Here is a 19692-nt window from a genome sequence, read left to right as displayed (position 1 = left end):
TAATACAGAGGCAAGAAGAAAATAAACAAAATGATAAAGTTCATTCATTTTCTCCATTCAAACGGAAATACTCCTCCCTGCCGAATTGACAACACGCTGATGACAGAGGAACACCTGTCTACAAATCAATCATTGTCGAGTACAGGACATTTGTATGTTACACAAAATTCTTTAGTGCGCCCCCTAAATTGTGATGTGAAACAAAACTAACTTGATCAAATGTAAAAGAAGCAACAAAGACATGAACCTTGGTTCAGACCTTGGTCTAGATTTTCAGGTGCATGTGAAAATGCCCTGAGCCAATCATCATGTCGGGAGCCAGTGGACAGGCAAACCATGTCCAAGGTTCCAACTTTTATTGTTGTCATCACATCATGTACATAAGAATGTTTTATATACATACATACATACATGCTCACAATGCTGAGGGCCTTGGTGGTGGATTGGGTTTCATGGCTTTATTTTAATGATGGGGAAAAGCATTGATTTTTAGGGATGGGTACAGTTCATATTTTAAAGATACTTCCGAAAAATGTTTCTCAATCTGGTACTTTACAAGTATTTTATATCAGTTCTTTTTGTTGAGGTTTTATCTTAAGAAAAGGGAAAAAAAATGTGAGGAAAAGGAAACATTAATGGGTGAGTGCATGAATTCTATATATCCATTTGATCTCAGATCTACGGAGCCAAGGATGTGACATGGGTGTAATTTTTTTTCTAAGCCGTGAGTGCGATAATAACTGCGTGTGCTTGCATATGTTATGTAGAATTTATGAACTCACACATAATCACACTACAACTGTTCTTGAACTGCAATAAAAAAGGTACTGTACTTCTGAACTAGCTGCTGCACAACATGATGCATGTGACTTTTATAATTAAATACAAACAGTTTCAATTATCACACGGCAATGTAATGCAATATTTTCCATTTACTTCCAAACTTTGGAAGAGAATAAAAAAAAGTTTTTTAAAATTTCCTCTTCAGTGTCTTTACAGTAAATCCATCACAGTCTCTTTCTACAGTACGTTGGCCTCACAGGAGCCAGGCTGCAGTATCTTCAGTGTCACAATGTGTTTGATCGTTTTTCTGAACCAAGGGTAGAAAAAAACATAGATCACAGGGTTGAGACAGGAATTAAAGTACAACATCCAAATTTGAAGGGATGCAAAGGACGCCCCGACCAAGTTGCTCTCAGCCGCAACAGCAAAACAATAATATGGACAAGAGCAGAGCAGAAACACGAGTACGACAATACCGAGAGTCCTGGCAGCTTTCATCTCAGATTTCCTGGCTTTTACAGTCTCTGATCGCTCAAGTGAGACGACTGCAACGTGAGAGCGCATGGCTCGAGCCTGAGAAACAGCCACGGCAAAGACTCTCAAATACAAAATTACAATGACTAAAATTGGGCCTAATAAAGTCACAACAAGATCCACAAGTCCTTCAGCAAAATTGACCACAACTACACAATCTCCATAACAGGAGTTGTACATGTTGGGTTGTTTTAAGAAATCCCTCAGGATCCAACTGCTGTGGACAGTAGAAAATATCCAACACAGACAAACACATACTTTCACTCTCATCAGAGTAACTTTGGTGGTGTAGAACATGGGCTCACAAATTGCTATATAGCGGTCAACAGATATGAGCACCATGCTTCCTACAGAGACGCTGATAACGATGAAACCCAAGAAGTAATGTACAGCACACATAATGTCACCGAGGTACCAGCAGCCTTGGTTGTGGAGAAGTAGAACTGGCATCTGCAGGAGACCCACACAAAAGTCTGCAACAGCCAGAGAGAGCAGGAGGAGGTTGGTGGTGGTGTGGAGCTGCCTGAAATTGGAGAATATCAACTCTGAAGACATATGTTACATGTAGAAGTTGTAGAAACAAACAGTTATAATACAAGGACTATGAATTGCTCTGTAACTCTGTAGTTATTACAGTATTTAGAGTAGCTAGATAAGTAGATTTGAGGCAACATGTGCCATTTAGCAAGTTTAAAAAAAAGGAGATAAATCAATATTGTTTTCATTAACAACCTAAATTTGAGAAAGAGAAATTGTGTCTCTGCCTGAAGTGTGAGATAGAGATGACGACCAGCAGGTTAAGAACCACAGTGAGCAGAGTGATGCAGGACAACGCGCTGTAGATGAGCTCTGAGTGAGGAAGCATCGCCCTCTTGCAGGAGGTGTTGAGTTGGGGAAAGCAGAGTTCAGCTTCCTCCAGGGCCTCCATGTTCAGAGAAAGGGACAAGCTGCCGAGCTCTGATCAAAGCTCTTTGTCGTACAGACCATTTTATCTCTTTCCTTCTTCCCCTCCCCTGTGCCCCTTCTTTCCACCGATCCATCCCAACGGTGTTAGCAGTAGACAATGTTCAAAATGTGCAAAACTAAAAAGTTGAGAGCAACATGGTATATTGTTGAAGTTCCCCAACAACATGGGGAAGGGGTTTTCTTTGGAGGGTGGATTATTTTTTCTGGTGCTTGTGCTCGAGGGGAAGCAGTGGACGGTCTGCTCCATCCAGTCCACCTGCACTAGCATAGCCCCCTTCCCTGTAGCACGGCCGGCGCAAAGGAGAGCTTAACACCGTCTGTATTCAAAGGTCCACACTTATCTACTCCCAGACTAGTGGATAATGGAGGAAAAAGTCCTAGAGAAATCTCTGTTATAACCATCAATTCCAAGTGCTCACCATAACGCACTCCTACAAACAATAAACTTCTGCACCCAGCAAATCAAATTCTGCTTAGGGCCCCATACGGGATAGGTACGGCTCTGTCTGCACCTTACGGTTTTTACAAAAAAAAAAATACAATTACTTAAACAGCAATATACGCAAGAAATCTTTGCAGTCTCATTTTTAGGATTTACTTTTATACAAGCAAATATCAAGTACTTAAAGCAGATATTTCAATTTGAACATTTTATTGAAATTATTTAAAACCACACCTCAGGAGACATTGTTCACATTGATAATGGCTGGTGACTGGGAATCGATCCTTCGCCATCTGGCTGTGACATCATTGCGTTGACCGCTGCCGACTCCTTTGGCATATTCCATCTTTGAGGTTTTCTCAGTTCCAGGAAGTGTCGGACCCTCTTCCAGTTTGAGGCCTTTTTCTTTGTGGGGATCTGCAGCTTGTCGAGCTCCTCCTGAAGGTCGTCAGCCCGTTGCCTCTCTGTGAGGACGTCAGCTTCACAACTTTGTCTGTCCTCTTGGCATGAAGCTCTGACTCTGTCCAGTTCTTCTTGGAGAATCTGTTTGTTCCTCCTCTCCACCTGGAGCTCAGTGTTTCGCTCAGCCCTCAACTTTTGCAACAAGTTCTTGTCTTGTGACTCTCTCTCTGCGCGAGACTTGATTTCAAAGTCAAGCCCTTGCTGAAGATCGTCAGCTCGCTGTGTCACTGTGAGCATGTCAGCTTCATACTTTTGTCTGTCCTCTTGGCACGAGATTCTGACTCTGTCCAGTTCTTCTTGGAGAATCGCTTCTGTCTCCCTCTCTATCTGGAGGTCCCCCGCCATTTTCTGGCGACTGTCGTCCCTCTCAGCTGCCGGGTTGTGGAGCAAGGGCAGGTTCTGTGACACCAGGTCCCTGTGGGGCTTGATTTCCTTGTCAAGCACAAAGTCGTCAACCAGCTGCTGGACACCGGCTTCATGTCTTGTTTGTATAAAGTTCTCTCCAGTTTTTCTTGGAGAGTCTTGTTTTCCTCTAGCTGCAACTGAATCGTCCTGCTCAGTCAGTAAATGGAATGTATTTATATAGCGCTTTTCTAGTCATACTGCTATTTACCACGCATTTTTCTGTCACATTCATACTCATTCATACTCATTCATGCACTGTCGTTAGAGCCGTCAGAGGCAAGTTAGGGATAAGTGTCTTGCCAAAGGACACAACGGGATGTGTACTGGCGGGAGGTGGGATCGAACTGCCAACCAAGTCGGTTGGTGGACGAACGACTCTACGTCCTGAGCCACAGCCGCCCGAGGTTATGAAGTAGGTTCTGGGGTTCTGCAACACCCGGTCTCTCTGAGAGCCCCAACAAAGTGTGTTCTGGTTGTTTTCTTGCTGACAGACTTTACTCCCGTGCTTCTGAGGAGTGGCAGACTGTAGGCCTTTCTTTTGAAAGGTCCCTGTTCCAACCTCTGACCATTTCAGGGACTTGGTGTATACTGTGGTGGTGATATTAGGTTCTAAATAACCTTGATGTCACAATGTTTTGTCTCTTGGTGAAAGGTTTGAAATTATTTAACTGGAGAGCGGAAGTCCTAAATACATAAGCAATCTGATGATGTCACCATGGAAGGTCTTTGAAGTGGCCTTTGACTTTAAAAAACAAGTTTTGTATAAATGCATTTTCTGGCTTGAGCTGATCATGGACATGAAACATACATGAAGAAATGTAATCGTACATTGAAGTCATATTTATTGAAATGGTTGTCTGATCATGTTCACATTTTAATGATTATTACCAAAGTATGTTAATCACAAGATTCACAACCTGTTGAGGCTACATGTCTGTTTACATATATACCGTATGTCTCAGATGCAAGTTCATAGCAGAATGTTTCACAGAGACAAAGAACCAAAGGGTTAATGTATATACACATATACAGGGTGGGATTTGCCAGGAAGAGGGGTGGGGTGCGTGGGATTTCCCCCTTTCTGCTCTACATACCCCCACCTCTGCTGATTTATATTTATGGGGACAAAATGAACAAGGCTACTTCAACAACAGACCATATAAAATACACAAAAGAGACATTTTTAAACTAATTAAAAACGCTGTAACATAAAAAAAAAAATAACAAAAATACTTTAGTGCCACAGAACGATTAAATCCGAAATGGACCACCCACTGTCAGAGATCGCGTTCGAGAGACAATCAGTGACAATCCGGCTAATTTACCTAATGTTCCTGGTTCCATTAGCCTCGTTTGATGCACGGCACATTTCAGAATGTCACCAAGCATGAAATATTTGGGGGGGATTTAATCATGCATGTTTTGTTTTGTTGTGCGTGCGTAACGGTGGCCAGCCGGTCGAGCAGTGCAGTGTGTCAAGGTCTGGAGATCAAAGAGCCATTCCCGTGACACATGGTCGAAACATCCCCCCCCCCCCCCCCCTTTTTTTCCCCCACAAATGGCACCCTGCACATATACAGTACAATAATGGGATTTCACATCTGTGCTTAACAACGCAACCTAATCCATTTTACCTCTATTAAAAAGCGCGTTAGTTCAGAGACAGTGTCTGACACTACAGTAGTTTTGTATCACGGGAGCCAGGTTTCAGTATCTGCAGCGTCAGAATGAGTTTAATACATTTTCTGAACCAGGGGTAGAAAAAGGCATAGATGATAGGGTTCAAGCAGGAGTTAAAATGTGCCAGCCAGATCTCAACAGCTGCCGACGAAGCATCGACCGAGGTGTCTTCGCCTGCCAGAGCGGGGAAATAGTACGGACAGAAACAAATCAAAAACACAATGATAACAATGCCTAGAGTCCTGGCGGCTTTCATCTCTGCCTTCTTCACAGTCACAGTCGCTGCACGTTGCACCGTCATGGCCGCAATATGAGACCGAATGGCTCGAGCCTGAGACAAAGCCACCGCAAACACTCTCATATACAGAGCAATGATGACAGTAATGGGTATGATGAAGGTGAAAACGAGGTCGACGAGTCCCGCTATGTAATTGATGACGGCAACGCACTCCCCTAAGCAGGAGTGGGACCTGCCCGGTTTGTCCAGATGGTCGTGCAGAAGGAGAATCCTGTAGAATGCAGAGAAAACCCAACAGAGGCAAACGCAGATCTGTGCTCTTCTATTTGTGACCCTGGTGGAGTAACGCATTGGGTCACAAATGGCTAAGTAGCGGTCGAATGATATCAACACCATGTTGGCTACTGAGGCAGAGGTGATCACGTAGTCTGCGATGTAGTACAGAGTGCACACAATGTCGCCGAGAAACCAGCAGGCCTCGATGTAGATGATTTCCACTGGCATCAGCAGGAAGCCTACGAGGAAGTCTGAGACGGCCAGAGAGAGGAGGAGGAGGTTGGTGGGGGTATGGAGCTGCCTGGGGAGGAAGAGAAGCATCGCTAAACATACTGTCAGCAAAGAAAACATTGCTATTACGACAATTAAAAAAGAGCGATCTAGGTGTGACAACATCTGTAAACCGGATCAAAAACATCTCATCTCGACATAATGAAGCATCTTTAGATGATTATATCTGCCTGAAGTGGGCGATGGAGATGATGACCAGCAGGTTAAGAGCCACGGTGAGCAGAGACACGGACGAGAGCAGGACATAGATCAGCATGGCCTCGGTTTGAGGGTGAGCGGGCTTCCTGCAGGAGTTGTTGAGCTGTGGGTAGCAGAGATCGGCTCCTTCCCGCTGGGTCTCCATCATCCGAGAGGAGAAGCTTTCTGCTCAGAGCAGAACTCGGCAGTCGTACTCTTTTATCACATTCGTCCCGGTTCCTCCTCCATGTGGACACTTACAATCTCTCCTCCCTAAAACTTTCCACCCTCATGAGTTTGGGTTGTCCCCGACATAAGTTCAATTTAAGTAAAAATGGCCGAAAAAATTCTATCATAGGAGAATGAACAGACCAAAGGGACCAAAAAAGAATCCATATTTGTGGTTGTTAGAAGCAGATACAAAAAAGGGTAAAGCTGAAATTGTTTTATCAAAATGATATCAAAGTGAATGATGATGATTTTTTCCCAATGGGATTGACAGCTGTAGTTGCTTTGCAGCCGCTTTGCCAGTAGTCAGTTGATACTTTTGTAGTTCTTCTCACTATGACATACGATACGATAAGATTAAAAGTGTCTTTCATTGATTTCCCCTTGGTGAAATTAAATTTGACGCAACAGCACAAAAACGTAGAAGCGCACCGGGAAAGAATTAAAGTAAGAATTGAATAAGAATCACAATCACAATCCAATATGAATATTATATATATTATGAATAAAATATTAAAAAATAACTATTATCTACGGTCAACTATATTAATACAATACAGTGGGCGATATCTTAGTGAGAAATTCTGCTCATCTCTTAGGCCGGAGATTTACTCGATGTTTGAACCTGTATTTTTCACCATTTAGCATATCACATTTCCACTCTTACATTATTACCAGCGTACTAAGTAGTCATGGGTCGGCCCACACCCAGATCTCGAACTGGGACTAAATTTTGTGAACTTCTTTGAACTGCGTGAACTTGAATGAAAGGTGCTCTACAAATAACATTTGATTGATTGATTGACCGACCGACTGGATTTTATTGTCCAGTGAAGTCTTGTGACTCAATCTTAGTGAGAGTGAATCTGTCCACAGACACACCAACACCACAACTCTGCCTGTGTGGTGGTTTCCTGCTACAGCAGATACAAACAGGTTTAAAGCCTCACTGTTGTGGGCAAAGAGACGTCTGTAGAACTTCTGTAGAAGAAAAAACAACAAAAAAAATAATTTATGTGACAGAATTAAGTGACAGAATTCATTTTGTGAATCTGGTTGTTCAGATCCTTTAAAGTTTGAACAAAGTGTGCAGCGTCCGTAGAGAAAACTATTGTTCACCGTTTACTTTTGACTTGTTTGGCGCGAGCTGAGCAACGATTGCATCATGTGCTGACACCGGGGCTTGTTTTTGTGTTGCAGTAACACCTTTTGGTTGCAGTGGTGTCGTTTTGTGACACTAATGAAAGCAGGTGAGAAAAGCTCCTCCCTAGAGGGTGTGTGTGTTTGTGTGATATGAAACTTCTTAATTTAGTTTCTTAACGCAAAACAATGTGAAGAAAATATGATGACACAGACAATAGTTCATGGACACAATAACAACAAGTAAGAACAAGTAAAGTTGGGCACACGGAACATGAAGAGGCAGTAAAAACCGTCTGTGGACAGTGAAATCTGTATAAAGACCCGTGAGGTCTCTGGATGTTGATATACATTAATGTTCCTCTTCACAAACAGTTCAAAAACCAAATTTCACTCCATATGATCATAAGGAGGGAGTGGGACATGACCACACGATGGCATTTTCCTCTTTCAGTGCAAAGATGAAGCCAAGATATCACAAATATACAGTTTGCATTTGGAGTCTGAGCAGTAGTGAATGGAAATGATGCACTGAGCATCTCTCTCTTCTCTCCCCCTCTTTCCTCTCACCCCCATTCTCTCCTCTCACCCCAACCGGTCGCCGGAGATGTTTCGCCCACAACTGAGTCCAGTTCTGCTCGAAATTTATTCCTGTCAAAGGGGAGTTGTTGTTTTTTCTCCACAGTGACCAACAGTTGAGTTTCTCTGTAATACTGTCAGGTCTTGACCTCACTATGTCAAGAGCCTTGAGATAATGTTTATTGTCATTTGGTGCTATACAAATAAAAAATGGAAATCCAGCTGTTGTATGGAGGTCCGGTCGACACACCCGCCTGAATAATCTTGAGTCAGTCTGAACTGTCAGTCATGACATTTCATCCCATTTTCAGAGCATCATATATCTAATAAAAACTAAACTCATCATTAACATCCACACTGTACATCAGTGTGACAGGAAGCTCTTAGAATGACAGAAACCATCTTTGAGAAAGACATTTATTAGACATTTAATTGGGCATCAAACGACAGAAAAATGTTCTTAGAAAATACAGATTAGATTTGATTAGATACATAGGATCAACAAAAAATAATAATAATAATAATAATAATAATAATAATAATGCATTTTATTTTTAGGCACCCGTTCAGAACACTCAAGGTACGGAAGAGCATTAGGGCCAGGCATAAGAAAAAAAATGAGGGGGAAGATTTAAATTTTTTATTAATGAGGGTGACGATTTTATTTATTTATTTAACATTTCGACTTTATTGTGGAAATGTTAAATAAATACGCTAGCTTCGTTAACTGCAAATCTCTCAAAATTAAATTAACGGTTGTTTGCATTTGTACGTTATCGTGACAGGACACACGTTGACGTTCATGTGCAAAAACCCATTGTCACAGCAACGTTTCTTCCAGATTAAGTTGTCAATAATAATATGTGCTAAAAGTGCTTGTGGTATTTCAATTTTTTTCCTCGACAGTTAAGACTTTATTCACAAACAGAGCAGCTGAAGGCTCTAGACCCCATGGTGGTCAAGTGGACCGGCGGCACAGTGAGCTGGATGGAAGTGGAAGACCTAAGACTGCGGTTTGGGTGTGTTGATGTGCAAGAGTTTAGATATGTACAAGTGATGCGTGTACACTTTTTAAAATATACTGCACATATGCAAGACATAAGCTTCTACTTCATCTATTCACAGTAGTTTGGCCCCACAGGAGTTCGCCTTCAGTATCTGCAGTGTAACAATGAGTCTAGTGGTCTTTTTAAACCAGGGGTAGAAAAGGGCATAGATGATGGGGTTCAAACAGGAATTAAAATACATCAGAAAAACCATAAAGACCTCCACCGAGGAGCCGACGAAGATGTCGTGGCCCGTGAGAGCGACACTATAAAATGGAGAGTAGCACATCAGAAACACAACGATAAGAACGCCAAGTGTCTTTGCTGCCTTGAGCTCGGACTTTTTAACTCTAACTTTCACATTTGTCTTCATGGCCCGAGCCTGGCTCACAGCCACGACAAACACTCTCCCATTCGCGAGTATGATGATGCTGACGGGAACGAGGAAATTAACGACAAGATCAACAGTGCCTGAAATGTGGACCACGCACTCCCCGTGACAGGAGTTATACCTGCCTGGGTGCTTCAGGTTGTCAAATAAAATGAGCACGCTGTAGATAACGGAATAAACCCAACACAGGATAACGCATACTGTGCTGACTTTTGGAGTGACTCTCGCGGGGTAGTGCAGAGGGTAACAGATTGCCACATAGCGGTCGCAAGATATGAGCACCATGTTCACCACGGAGGAGCATAGTATGATGAAGGGCAGCAGGTAGTACACCGGACATATCAGGTCAGCCAGCACCCAACAGCTCAAAGTCATGAGGATTTCAACTGGCATCACCAAGAGGCCGACAAGGAAATCTGAGACGGCCAGGGAGAGGAGGAGGAGGTTGGTGGGGGTGTGGAGCTCTCTGCGGTGACAAAAAACATCATCTTTGTTAATGTGATTCCCAATAATATCCACCAGCAACCAATTCAACTTATGATAACATAACTTAGCAAAAGTCATCTTGAATCTTAAAACAGCACAATGTGTGTGAAGGTTCACGTGCCTGAAGTGAGAGATGGAGATGATGACGAGCAGGTTGAGAACGGTGGTGAGCAGCGAGATGACGAACAGCAGGATGTAAACGAGCAGAGCCTCCGAGCGAGGAGGCTCCGGCTTCCTGCAGGAGGAGTTGAGGAGTTGTGGAAAGCAGAGCTCAGCTCCCTCCGTGGTCTGCGTCATCGGGAAGAGGAACTGCAGAGCTGCAACCGCTTTCTGACCAAACCTCCCTGATAATCTGCCGTCTTTATATCTGTGTTACCACAAACAAACACCCCACCCTCTTTTCTGTGACAATGACCACAGATTGGTTAACGGCCCTGCTCAAGGGCAAGTTCACTTCTCTAACATTAGGCCACCACTCCCCCCGCATCATAACACCGACCATCTTGTTTCTGTGTAGTCAAGTGGCAACCCAACGTGACGTCACCCGTTGGTTTGGGAAATTGTGATTTTGAAGTTTCGCATTTTGACCAGCGCCATTTGTTTTTTTTGGAACTAGAACGTAAAAATTGGGGGGTGTGGTCTGACTGAGAGCTCGTCCACTGCGCGCCCACCTACACTTGCAACCGTGCACCCAGTGGATGGACTGGCTGTCAATCATGCTGTATCAACTCACTCCAATGCATATGGTGCTTTATCCACTATTTGACTCTAAATGCACCATAATTTATTAAATTAAAAATATTGAAGAAGACTTGAAACTAGAGATTGAACCATGAACTCCTCAGGAAAAAGTCATTTTCTCACAGACTTCTTTAGAAACAACCAGTGGAGTCGCCCTCTGCTGGTCATTACAGAGAATACAGGTTTCAGGCACTTCAGCACTGGTTGATCTCGCAGGATGTTATTCCCAGTGGGTTTGGAGAGAAAACACACAACACTCATATAATGTTCCACTTGTACTTTTAATTGATTGCACACTATCATGACAAAGGTAGTTGAAGCATACAGCGTGATTTGGTGTGGTCAAGGCCACAGACTGGAGGTTGCAGGTTTTAACGTTAAATTCCCACATTGTTCTCACAACCTTGCAATTTTGTCCAAACTGGGTCAGAGGAATTTAAAGCATTGGAGGAGGACCCGCCACACACTCAGCTATGAAAAACAATTCCATGCATGATTTATTCAGAGATCATACGATATCAAAGTTTATATGTTCACTTACCAAGCATTTGTTTGGTGTAGGAATAATCACCAACCCCAGAAACCCCCAAGACAAGACCAAACTTATGTCCGGTTATAACATTTGTATGTGACACCATAGATTCATAGCAGAGATAAATGACCATGGACTCTTCACCAGGACAGAACAGGAACCATTTCGTGTTCTGACCTTTCGGTCGGTCGAGTTTCCATAGAAGCCTAAAAAGATTAAACCAAATCCAAGTTATGGTTAGTGATTAATCTGACTGACTGAAAGCTTGCCCACCTACAACCATGCACTGACTGGACGGTACTAGCAGTCAATCAAGCAGTATCCACGTTCCAATGCAGACTGTGTTTTATCGTCCATTTAAATGTTTACTGACATTATACATCAAGTGAGAGGCATTTTCTCATAGACGTCTTCTGGACCCGGAGTCAGTATTTAGCTAAGAGCAGGTTCTCATGGAAAACTGTTTTCACAGAACAGCATTGACCCAGAGTTTTACACTGATGCTGTCAATTGGCAGGAGAGTTGTACTTACTCAGTAAGTCCAGGCCAACTGGATGAGGGCAGGATTTTCATCCTTATTTTTTGACAAGGCAGATCTGCGCCTTCGCTCAGCCTGACCGCACCTCTGAGAGGAAAACAAAAGAAAGACACTATCAATATAAAATATCAAGCTTTTTGAGCCAGGATATAACTTAATGCGTTAATTTGTGAATCAAGTCAGGAACTGGGCGTACCGGGATGCAGACATTACCCTTCCTGACACACAGCTCTACTTTGCAATGCAAGAAGACTTCACCATTCGTGCCAATGAATTGGAATGTGTTGAAAGAGAAGGAGTTGGATGTTCCCCATCCATTGTCCTCCACCTTCACCGTCGAATCAGCAGGGTTAGGGCAGCTATAAAAAAAAAACAGGGAAGCAGATTTGACGAGAACTGGACAGCGACAACATGTTCGCCATCAGCGTCTCTGTGCAGCTCACCCGTTGATGATGAGGTCATATCTCAGGGTTCCAGTTTCTGCGGGCTGATCGGTTGCCCAGCAGGAGTCTGTCACGGCAACAACCATTTTGTCATCCAGCCCTTCCGTCTTCAGCTTGACCCAGATCTTCTGATCCACTTGGACGTCATCCTTTACTTGGAACGCTTCATTGGTTTCAGGGCTGCTGTAGGCCTTCATGGTGAGATTGTAAATCCATTCTCCAGATGCGATCCTCTGGGTCACAGAGCTGGACAACAAAGACAGTTATGTTCAGTTCAGTCATGTCCTAACTATACTAAGCTTCAATTTGAACTCAAAAACCAAGTTGAGCTCAATTCTCGGAGGCGAAAAAAGGTGGAACCTCTATAACTACAAAGTGTGCAGCCACCACACACCTGTCTTTAAGTTTGAAGCCCAGGTTCTTGATGTCTGGCTTACTATAGAAACAGGAGAAGTCGATATGCACTGGGTTGTGACGGTTGATCATGTCAAACGTGGAGCTGTTTCGTGTCATGATGGTATTCTTGTAGATAATTTGGCTGTTGTTTGCCTACAGGGACACAAGCATTGTCACTGCACCAAACACTTCATTAATTTCTAGTTTCCAAACTAAGAATATAAACGTTTATAGTTTATATATATTATTGAGAGGTACCCACCATGACTACTGTACCACAAGGATTGTTACTGTCAAAGTTGAACGTCACCATGTGGGTCTTGTTGTCCATTTCACCTTTGCAGGCCTCGTCATTGAGGTGTAAGACAGAGAAGTCGATGGCTTTGTCCTCCAAGAGACATTTTGCAAGAGTCAACGAAGCAGCCTTGTGCGCGCAGGCTGTCGGTTCTCCTGAACCGCCATAACAAAACATTTACAAAGATTGTTAACATTAATAGCTTACAAATCTCTTAATTTGGCGGATCCACAAATCCTCAATGTGAGGTCTATGGATGTACCAGGTATTCAACAAATCTCAGGCAGCTGAGAATTACTTGAGACTCTCCTCGGTCAAAATGGACTCACCAAAGGAGCTTGTCGATTGGTACTTGGAGGCAAAAATGGCCCGGCAGATGCAGCCAGTCTGCCCACTGTAGCTCCTCACACCACAGAACTCATGATCACTGCAGAACCTGTCCTGACATGAGTCCTGACGGAAAGCAGCTGCAACCACACAGACAGACAAACAGAGATATTTGAAGGAAAACATTTTTCAATACATTAAAAAGTACATGATATGAAAATCATCCAATCCCTGAAAGGATTACAAGAAAACTTCAGCATATTTGAGAGACTGAACCGGCATATTGGATTCTGATTCGATGTCTAGGGTCCTGGAATTGGATTAAGAGTTAGGTTGGATATCGTTGTGTCTAGTGCTGAGCTTTGCAACTGTAAACTGGAGCCATGGACTGATATCTTAGACTTTCTTATCTCGTTTTTTAAAGCATAATAAAACACAGCCTTACAGCAGCCGGTCTGTGATTTCCATCCCTCCACTGTGATGTTGTGGTGGATGCTGCAGCTTCTGATGTACGCTTCCAGGAACTGGCATTTGAGACCATCCACTGGAGGGTAGTTGCACAGCATTTGTGTGCAGGCAGCTATGAAGGGCTCAGGGTCAATGTACATGTTGCAGGCAGTGAAAGGAGCCTGCTTCAAGAGATTACACCTGTTCCAGTGAAGTAGAGAACCAAAAAAATGGTACATTAAAGACCATTCAACCATTTTCTAACATGTCTAATGTATTCAGTAACAAACCACTGAATTTTCGTGCCTGCATTTACCATTTAGTTGTGGCGTTGCAGTTGATTGTCGGGTCAACAAGATCAACATACTGTGTTTCACATCTTTAGGGCAACAAACAAAGATCTTATTATCTTATTGTATCTGTGTGATGAATTTGCTCGAATGGGACATTTTATTGAGATATCTTACCCTGTGGGACTTTGCTCAGAGACTTTCTCTTCACTTAAAGTCCTGCTGGGATTACCACATAAACCATGCACATGTGTTCCACGTGGCCCTGACCAGTTTCAGGGGAGAAAGTTTGATATATCAATAAACCTTTTGAAGTGGACATGCAAGGTAAAGCCTCACAATACTTACATTGGGATTTCGTGAACACATGTATACATTTGATATTTATCATAAAAACAGTATTTTATTTTTCTTGTATTCAATTAAGTCATTAGCAGAGAACAGTAACAAGAAACGTGGTAATTCAGTTCACTTAAAAAAAGAGCCCATCAATCATGTATTTCACATTAAATCAATACTTCGATGTCAATTTATATGCATATGATAAAATTTTCTTTGTTCCACTGTTTTGCAAATATTGTCATTTTCTTCAGATTCTTCAGAAAGAAATTACTTAAAAAATAGTTCCTATACCAAGTCATACATATATATTGGAATTAGAGTCTACAGCACTCTGTCATTCCAGATAATTATTTCTGTTTGCTTTGTAGAACCAGTTCGGGCTTGAGGAATTTGAGGGTGTCATCACTAAATAACTAAAAACACTTCCACTAAGGTACCTACTGTCTAATCTTCGAGAGGAAAGCTGCCGTTGTCTAGGAATCTATCCCTACTGTAACTGTAAAAGGGAGATGCCACCTTTTTTCCTGGTTACTGGTAGCCTTAAAACATTAAATTGTATGTACCTTTCATGTGGATCAGAGCAGTGGAACCATCAAAGAGGACAGAAGCTGTGTAGTTGAAGGCCGATATCTTAGCAGTCACTCCGGACTGGTCCTTTGAGAGCTCCACACTGTCGACCATCATAGCTGTGGCGCTGAGCTTTACCAAACTGTTGTTGACCTTAATCCCAGGAGAGGAGCATCATACAGAATTATTTAATTGTACCAGAGTCGATACAAAGACTATTCAAGACTGCTCTCATTAACTCTCTGTATCTTCCACCATGGTTCGCCAAATAACTATGACTTCATTTTAAGTATATCAAACATCAGTTTTTTCCTCAAACTACTGAAGTCTAGAGAGTTCTGCCACTGAAACCATGCATGATGGGATGTCTGCTCACATGCTGATGATATTTCTTTGTGTTCTGTTATCTCTATCTTAAGCTACTTGCAGTGGCAGCAGGCCAATGACCACCTCAATCATCATTACTGAACATCCTCGCATGATGAGATATGAAACTGATTGCTGTGATTTCAGAATGTGACTAAATATTACTTGACGCACATCACTGGAGCGATTGAGGCAGTAGGTGACTAACCAGAACTCTGCTCCCTTGTTCCAGAGAGATTTGAACGCCTGAGGCCAGCTCCAGCATCACGCGTTCCATAAAACTAACGTCTCTACGGCGTCTTTCTTGGAACATCCCCAGCACCTGGAAACCTGGGATTAATGAGGACCTGAACAGCGTGTACCCACAGCGGTCCTGGACAGAGTGGACCCGGCCAGCAAAATCGATGACCGTTGAGCCAGTCGCAGTGCACATGTGGTTCAAGACGCAACTGATACAAGCGACGGGGGTTGGGGCAGATTCAAACAGAAAAGATCACCATCAGTGCTTGGTAAAGACTAGTAAAAAACCCAAAAAACAAACAACAAACATGAAATGAAGGAGAAGTTGTGTTATAGAGCAACCAAATTATCGGTTGGCCGGTAAAAATCGTCCGATATCGCAGACGTACTGATGTCTGTGTTTGCCTATATGCATTGATATGAAAACTTTATTTTACACACTAAACAATGCAGAAAAGAATTTACTTTTACATTATATAAAACATTTTTTTTATTATTTTCTTTTGGTTTCCTTAATTCAGGTCCTATATATTTGGTTGTACTTGTTTTTTCTTTATATTTATAGTTATTTATAATAATGTTTGTGGTTAAACTGTAAAATATTAAGCCTTAGTTACATTTTTTTTCGAATATATATATATATAAATGTATATGGTATGGTATAGGGTATATATATATACTGTATATGTCTATATATACAATTTTCAAAAAAAAAATTTACCTGCCATTGCCATCACAATGCTCCAAGGGGCCACAATCACTGATGGCTGTGGCGACTCCACTCACATCGCATGTAACAGTAGAGCAGATGTTTGGGTATCTTACTGTCGTATTTGTTTTATAGACCTCACCTAGGAATTAGAAAAACTTAATGTCACGCCATTCTCACCAAAGCAAAAATGAAAATGACCTAAACGGCAATTACGAATATTTCAACTTTGCTTTTTAGACCTAAATTTAAATTACTGGATTCACTAACCTGAGAGTCGACACCCACTAATGTCTGTGATGACACCTGTGTTTGTTTCATTTGTCTGGAATATCTGCTTCGAAACTGTGAGGCCATTGACTTGTGCATCTGCCTCCTAGAAATAAAACAAAACAAAACATAGTGATAGTCTACAACTATAATGGAGATTAATCCAATGATATTTCAAGAATAAAACACAAGACACTCATTAATGATCCAGCTTAATCAAGATGCAGTTGTTTACCTGCCTCCATGTACATTATACTTACCACATCAACATGTGTGTATCCAGAATATGTCTTGATTGCCAGAATTGCTTGTGTCCCAAAGTTGCCAAGTTCAACTTGCTCAATCTGACAACAAGATATGGACAGAACGCAGAGGCGATTAAGTAATGGTGTAAACTCGGACCATGATCTGGAAAAAACCCCAAAAAGAACAGGACAGAACAAGTCACCGTAAAAAATACGCACTTCAGATTGTTGACTGTCTTTCAGTGGTATGACGTTGACACATTTCCCAGCATGCTTAAGGTTTGGAAGAAGTCTATGGACCCCGGATCCAGTGGGTATTTCTCTTGCAAGTACAGCCAGGCCACCTCTGTCAGCTGTTCCTCCAGACATCAGGATACAGTCATTTTTGATTCCAGGTTTGTATAGGCCCTTGAAGCAAACTGCAAATCTGCTTGCATTGAAGGCCACCTGTTGAAAAGGAGGAGACACAAACTATAAATGACAGCACCAAGGCATTTGGCCTGAGAAAAGCCCAAATGCAACTTTAGCTAGCTAGCTAGAGAGCATCCATTGGAATTCATTGTTTAACCCGTGATAAATTGTTATTATAAAGTGAACATATCCTCATCAAATTGTCCTGTGTTAAACAATGAAACAGATGGACAAAAATTACTATAGGTGAAAAACACAAGACTTTATCTTACTCACATATACTTTTTCATACATCTGTCCATAATAGGTGATGGGGCACGAGGTGATGTTCATCTCACCAGAGCTGGAGAAATTCTGGCTTGTTGCTGCAGAACCTGAAGATATGGAGAAATTAGCTTTGTTAAAGACATACAGTCTGAGATTTGGTCAGACTTTGGTCCCATCTTAAAGGAGACATATTATGCTTTTTTGGTGTTTCAGGTTTTTCATGTATGTAAAAGTTCTGCAAAGTTAAAAAGGCCAGAGTTTGTGGTAAAGGGAGCTCCTCTCCCCGGACAGAAATATCTGCTTCTGAAATGCCTCGTCAGTTGCCCGGACGATACTAATGCACTTCCTAACATTGGGTTATCACGATGTTACGGAAATGCATAAGGCACGACTAGCGACTAGTATGGCACGCACCAAAACAAAGCCAGGTAAAGCGAGAGCAAAGGCCGACACTTCCTACATGCGCACAACACAGTGGGCCAGCTGGCCAATCAGAAAAGACTGGGCTTCATTGGGGGGGGGGGGGGGGGCTTCCCTAGAACCCTCACTGGTTTGCTGGCAAGTTTAAGTGTGAATAATGTGTTGTGTTTTGTAGTTGTGAAGCCTTCTTACCTGCCAGCATGCTCAGTGCAGCCAGGTAAATGATGTAGCTGAACATGCTAGTGACGGTCGCTGATGGGAATCTGAAAGAGTTGGAATAAACATACCCATAAAGTCACAGTTCAGCTTCAGCAGAAAATGAAGCCCACTACAGATACTGAATAGTCCAAATAGGTAATATGTTTTTACATATTATATACTTTTTTGAAATGCAAAATTTAATTTTTTTTTACATGCAATGTGAGTATTTCAAATCCTTTAAAATTTTGCATTTCAAAAAAGTTAAAATTGTTTCTCCATGTACCAGTCTTACCTTCATTTAAATATTAATGAAAACATACAATGGGAAAAAAAATTATATTGAATTTTTATTATATTTTGGGAATAGTTTTTATGTTTTTGGGGATAGATTCAGTAAAAGATAGAAAGTAGAAGAATAACACAGTAACATTTATTGATGGCACAAAAAGAAAATATATTTTTAATGTTTTTATTAAAAAAAATAAAAAATCCGAAACCTTCATTCCGGAGACATGGACCTTTACATATAAATGACATAACATATCAACACATTTTATGGCTTTGGCTTAAAAATATCTTTTTTTAAGTCCTCCCATTGTGACTTTGATGAATAAATTTGATCTATTTTTTTTTTCTTTTCTTCTTGTCCTTATCCTGTTGTTATGCACATTTACATTTTGTAAAGAAAAGTATTAAATAGTAAATTCATGATTTGCCTTTATCTGAGAAATCACTTCTTCTTGTATATTTAGTATTTTAAATTTAGAAATGACTCCTTATTGTTGTTGTTTTCCTTCTTGTCAATATTCAAAAATAAAAGCATCCTATCCTGAAGATCATTAGTCAGAGTGTTTGATAACAGGAGGCAAACTGAAAGTTTACATGTTTTCTTACCTTCGCAGGAACTTCAAGGAACTTGGGAGTCTTTGCATACAAAGAGACAATTCACTCGGCCCGTGGACTGATTTGTCGGCCTCGTCCCTCCGTGTGGAAAACTCAGCACACCACTCTTCGACGACCGCAGTGTCTTTGTGCACGTTTACACCCTTTCAGTGTGGAAATTCTCACTCTCAGCCAGTTTGGTTGCATGATAACAATCTTGCGACCAAACTGGCTTGTGTCACGAAACATTCCAGTCCCCAAATCCTCTGTAATTATCTGAGGGTTATTGATGCAGAATGTGATGACAAGCTGACAATGTCAGATGTCAAACTCCTCATTGACTATCATAAGATGCATTCTGCAGGAGCACACCAACTTATTTAGCATCTGTTATTTTTATTATTATTATTATTATTAATCAGTCATTTCATCAAACTGTCTCTCTTTGACAGTAAACACCACCATTATGGAATTTTCTTTTTGCTAAATTGCATGATACAAAAACAAACTAAATTTGGTAAATATATAGTGTTGTGGGACTGAGATACATTTCTTTTATAAATGGGCAAGAGCGGCAAAAAAATCAATTCCATTAGCGACGCTGTTTATCCTTTGAGATGGCAGGAGGGGCAGGAGCCA

At 41.7% G+C, this 19692-nt stretch overlaps 4 protein-coding genes across 4 annotated transcripts; all 4 read right to left on the bottom strand.

Annotated features, from left to right (window-relative positions):
• Positions 1–448: 448 nt before the first annotated feature.
• LOC118283208 (trace amine-associated receptor 13c-like) lies at positions 449–2308 on the bottom strand. The gene is made up of 2 exons (XM_035604957.2): positions 2082–2308; positions 449–1840 (listed from the first exon to the last, which is right to left on the bottom strand). Exons 1-2 carry the CDS (start codon positions 2243–2245, stop codon positions 1021–1023), a joined length of 984 nt encoding a protein of 327 aa, XP_035460850.1. The 5' UTR covers positions 2246–2308; the 3' UTR covers positions 449–1020.
• A 2850-nt stretch (positions 2309–5158) lies between these two features.
• LOC118282613 (trace amine-associated receptor 13c-like) lies at positions 5159–6825 on the bottom strand. The gene is made up of 2 exons (XM_035603862.1): positions 6248–6825; positions 5159–6087 (listed from the first exon to the last, which is right to left on the bottom strand). Exons 1-2 carry the CDS (start codon positions 6421–6423, stop codon positions 5268–5270), a joined length of 996 nt encoding a protein of 331 aa, XP_035459755.1. The 5' UTR covers positions 6424–6825; the 3' UTR covers positions 5159–5267.
• A 1928-nt stretch (positions 6826–8753) lies between these two features.
• LOC118282622 (trace amine-associated receptor 13c-like) lies at positions 8754–10514 on the bottom strand. The gene has a single exon (XM_035603882.2). It carries the CDS (start codon positions 10419–10421, stop codon positions 9321–9323), a length of 1101 nt encoding a protein of 366 aa, XP_035459775.1. The 5' UTR covers positions 10422–10514; the 3' UTR covers positions 8754–9320.
• A 613-nt stretch (positions 10515–11127) lies between these two features.
• On the bottom strand, positions 11128–19202 carry LOC118283179. The gene is made up of 19 exons (XM_035604905.2): positions 19066–19202; positions 18163–18233; positions 17560–17657; positions 17092–17319; positions 16888–16971; positions 16628–16733; positions 16370–16499; positions 15617–15857; positions 15039–15195; positions 14311–14398; positions 14160–14222; positions 13842–14044; positions 13399–13536; positions 13037–13224; positions 12773–12927; positions 12379–12624; positions 12132–12294; positions 11930–12022; positions 11128–11603 (listed from the first exon to the last, which is right to left on the bottom strand). The coding sequence occupies exons 1-18, from the start codon at positions 19101–19103 to the stop codon at positions 11930–11932; spliced, it is 2490 nt and encodes an 829-aa protein (XP_035460798.2). The 5' UTR covers positions 19104–19202; the 3' UTR covers positions 11128–11603.
• Between the last annotated feature and the right edge of the window lie 490 nt (positions 19203–19692).

Source organism: Scophthalmus maximus, chromosome 14 (assembly GCF_022379125.1).
Source record: "Scophthalmus maximus strain ysfricsl-2021 chromosome 14, ASM2237912v1, whole genome shotgun sequence".
In the NCBI taxonomy this organism is placed as follows: domain Eukaryota; kingdom Metazoa; phylum Chordata; class Actinopteri; order Pleuronectiformes; family Scophthalmidae; genus Scophthalmus; species Scophthalmus maximus.
The sequence above is the reverse complement of the archived record's forward strand: the minus strand, read 5'-3'. Positions and strand labels throughout refer to the sequence as shown.

What these genes read in the sequence shown, in the direction of transcription:
- LOC118282622 (XM_035603882.2), bottom strand. Translation starts at nt 10,421, where the DNA reads ATGACGCAGACCACGGAGGGAGCTGAGCTCTGCTTTCCACAACTCCTC.
- LOC118283208 (XM_035604957.2), bottom strand. Translation starts at nt 2,245, where the DNA reads ATGGAGGCCCTGGAGGAAGCTGAACTCTGCTTTCCCCAACTCAACACC. An exon ending in ATCTCTATCTCACACTTCAG is followed by an intron (nt 1,841 to 2,081) that starts GCAGAGACACAA and finishes CTCCAATTTCAG; the next exon opens with GCAGCTCCACACCACCACCA.
- LOC118283179 (XM_035604905.2), bottom strand. Translation starts at nt 19,103, where the DNA reads ATGCAAAGACTCCCAAGTTCCTTGAAGTTCCTGCGAAG. An exon ending in GATACACACATGTTGATGTG is followed by an intron (nt 16,734 to 16,887) that starts GTAAGTATAATG and finishes TTTTATTTCTAG; the next exon opens with GAGGCAGATGCACAAGTCAA. An exon ending in AACAAGGGAGCAGAGTTCTG is followed by an intron (nt 15,196 to 15,616) that starts GTTAGTCACCTA and finishes CCTGGGATTAAG; the next exon opens with GTCAACAACAGTTTGGTAAA.
- LOC118282613 (XM_035603862.1), bottom strand. Translation starts at nt 6,423, where the DNA reads ATGATGGAGACCCAGCGGGAAGGAGCCGATCTCTGCTACCCACAGCTC. An exon ending in ATCTCCATCGCCCACTTCAG is followed by an intron (nt 6,088 to 6,247) that starts GCAGATATAATC and finishes CTTCCTCCCCAG; the next exon opens with GCAGCTCCATACCCCCACCA.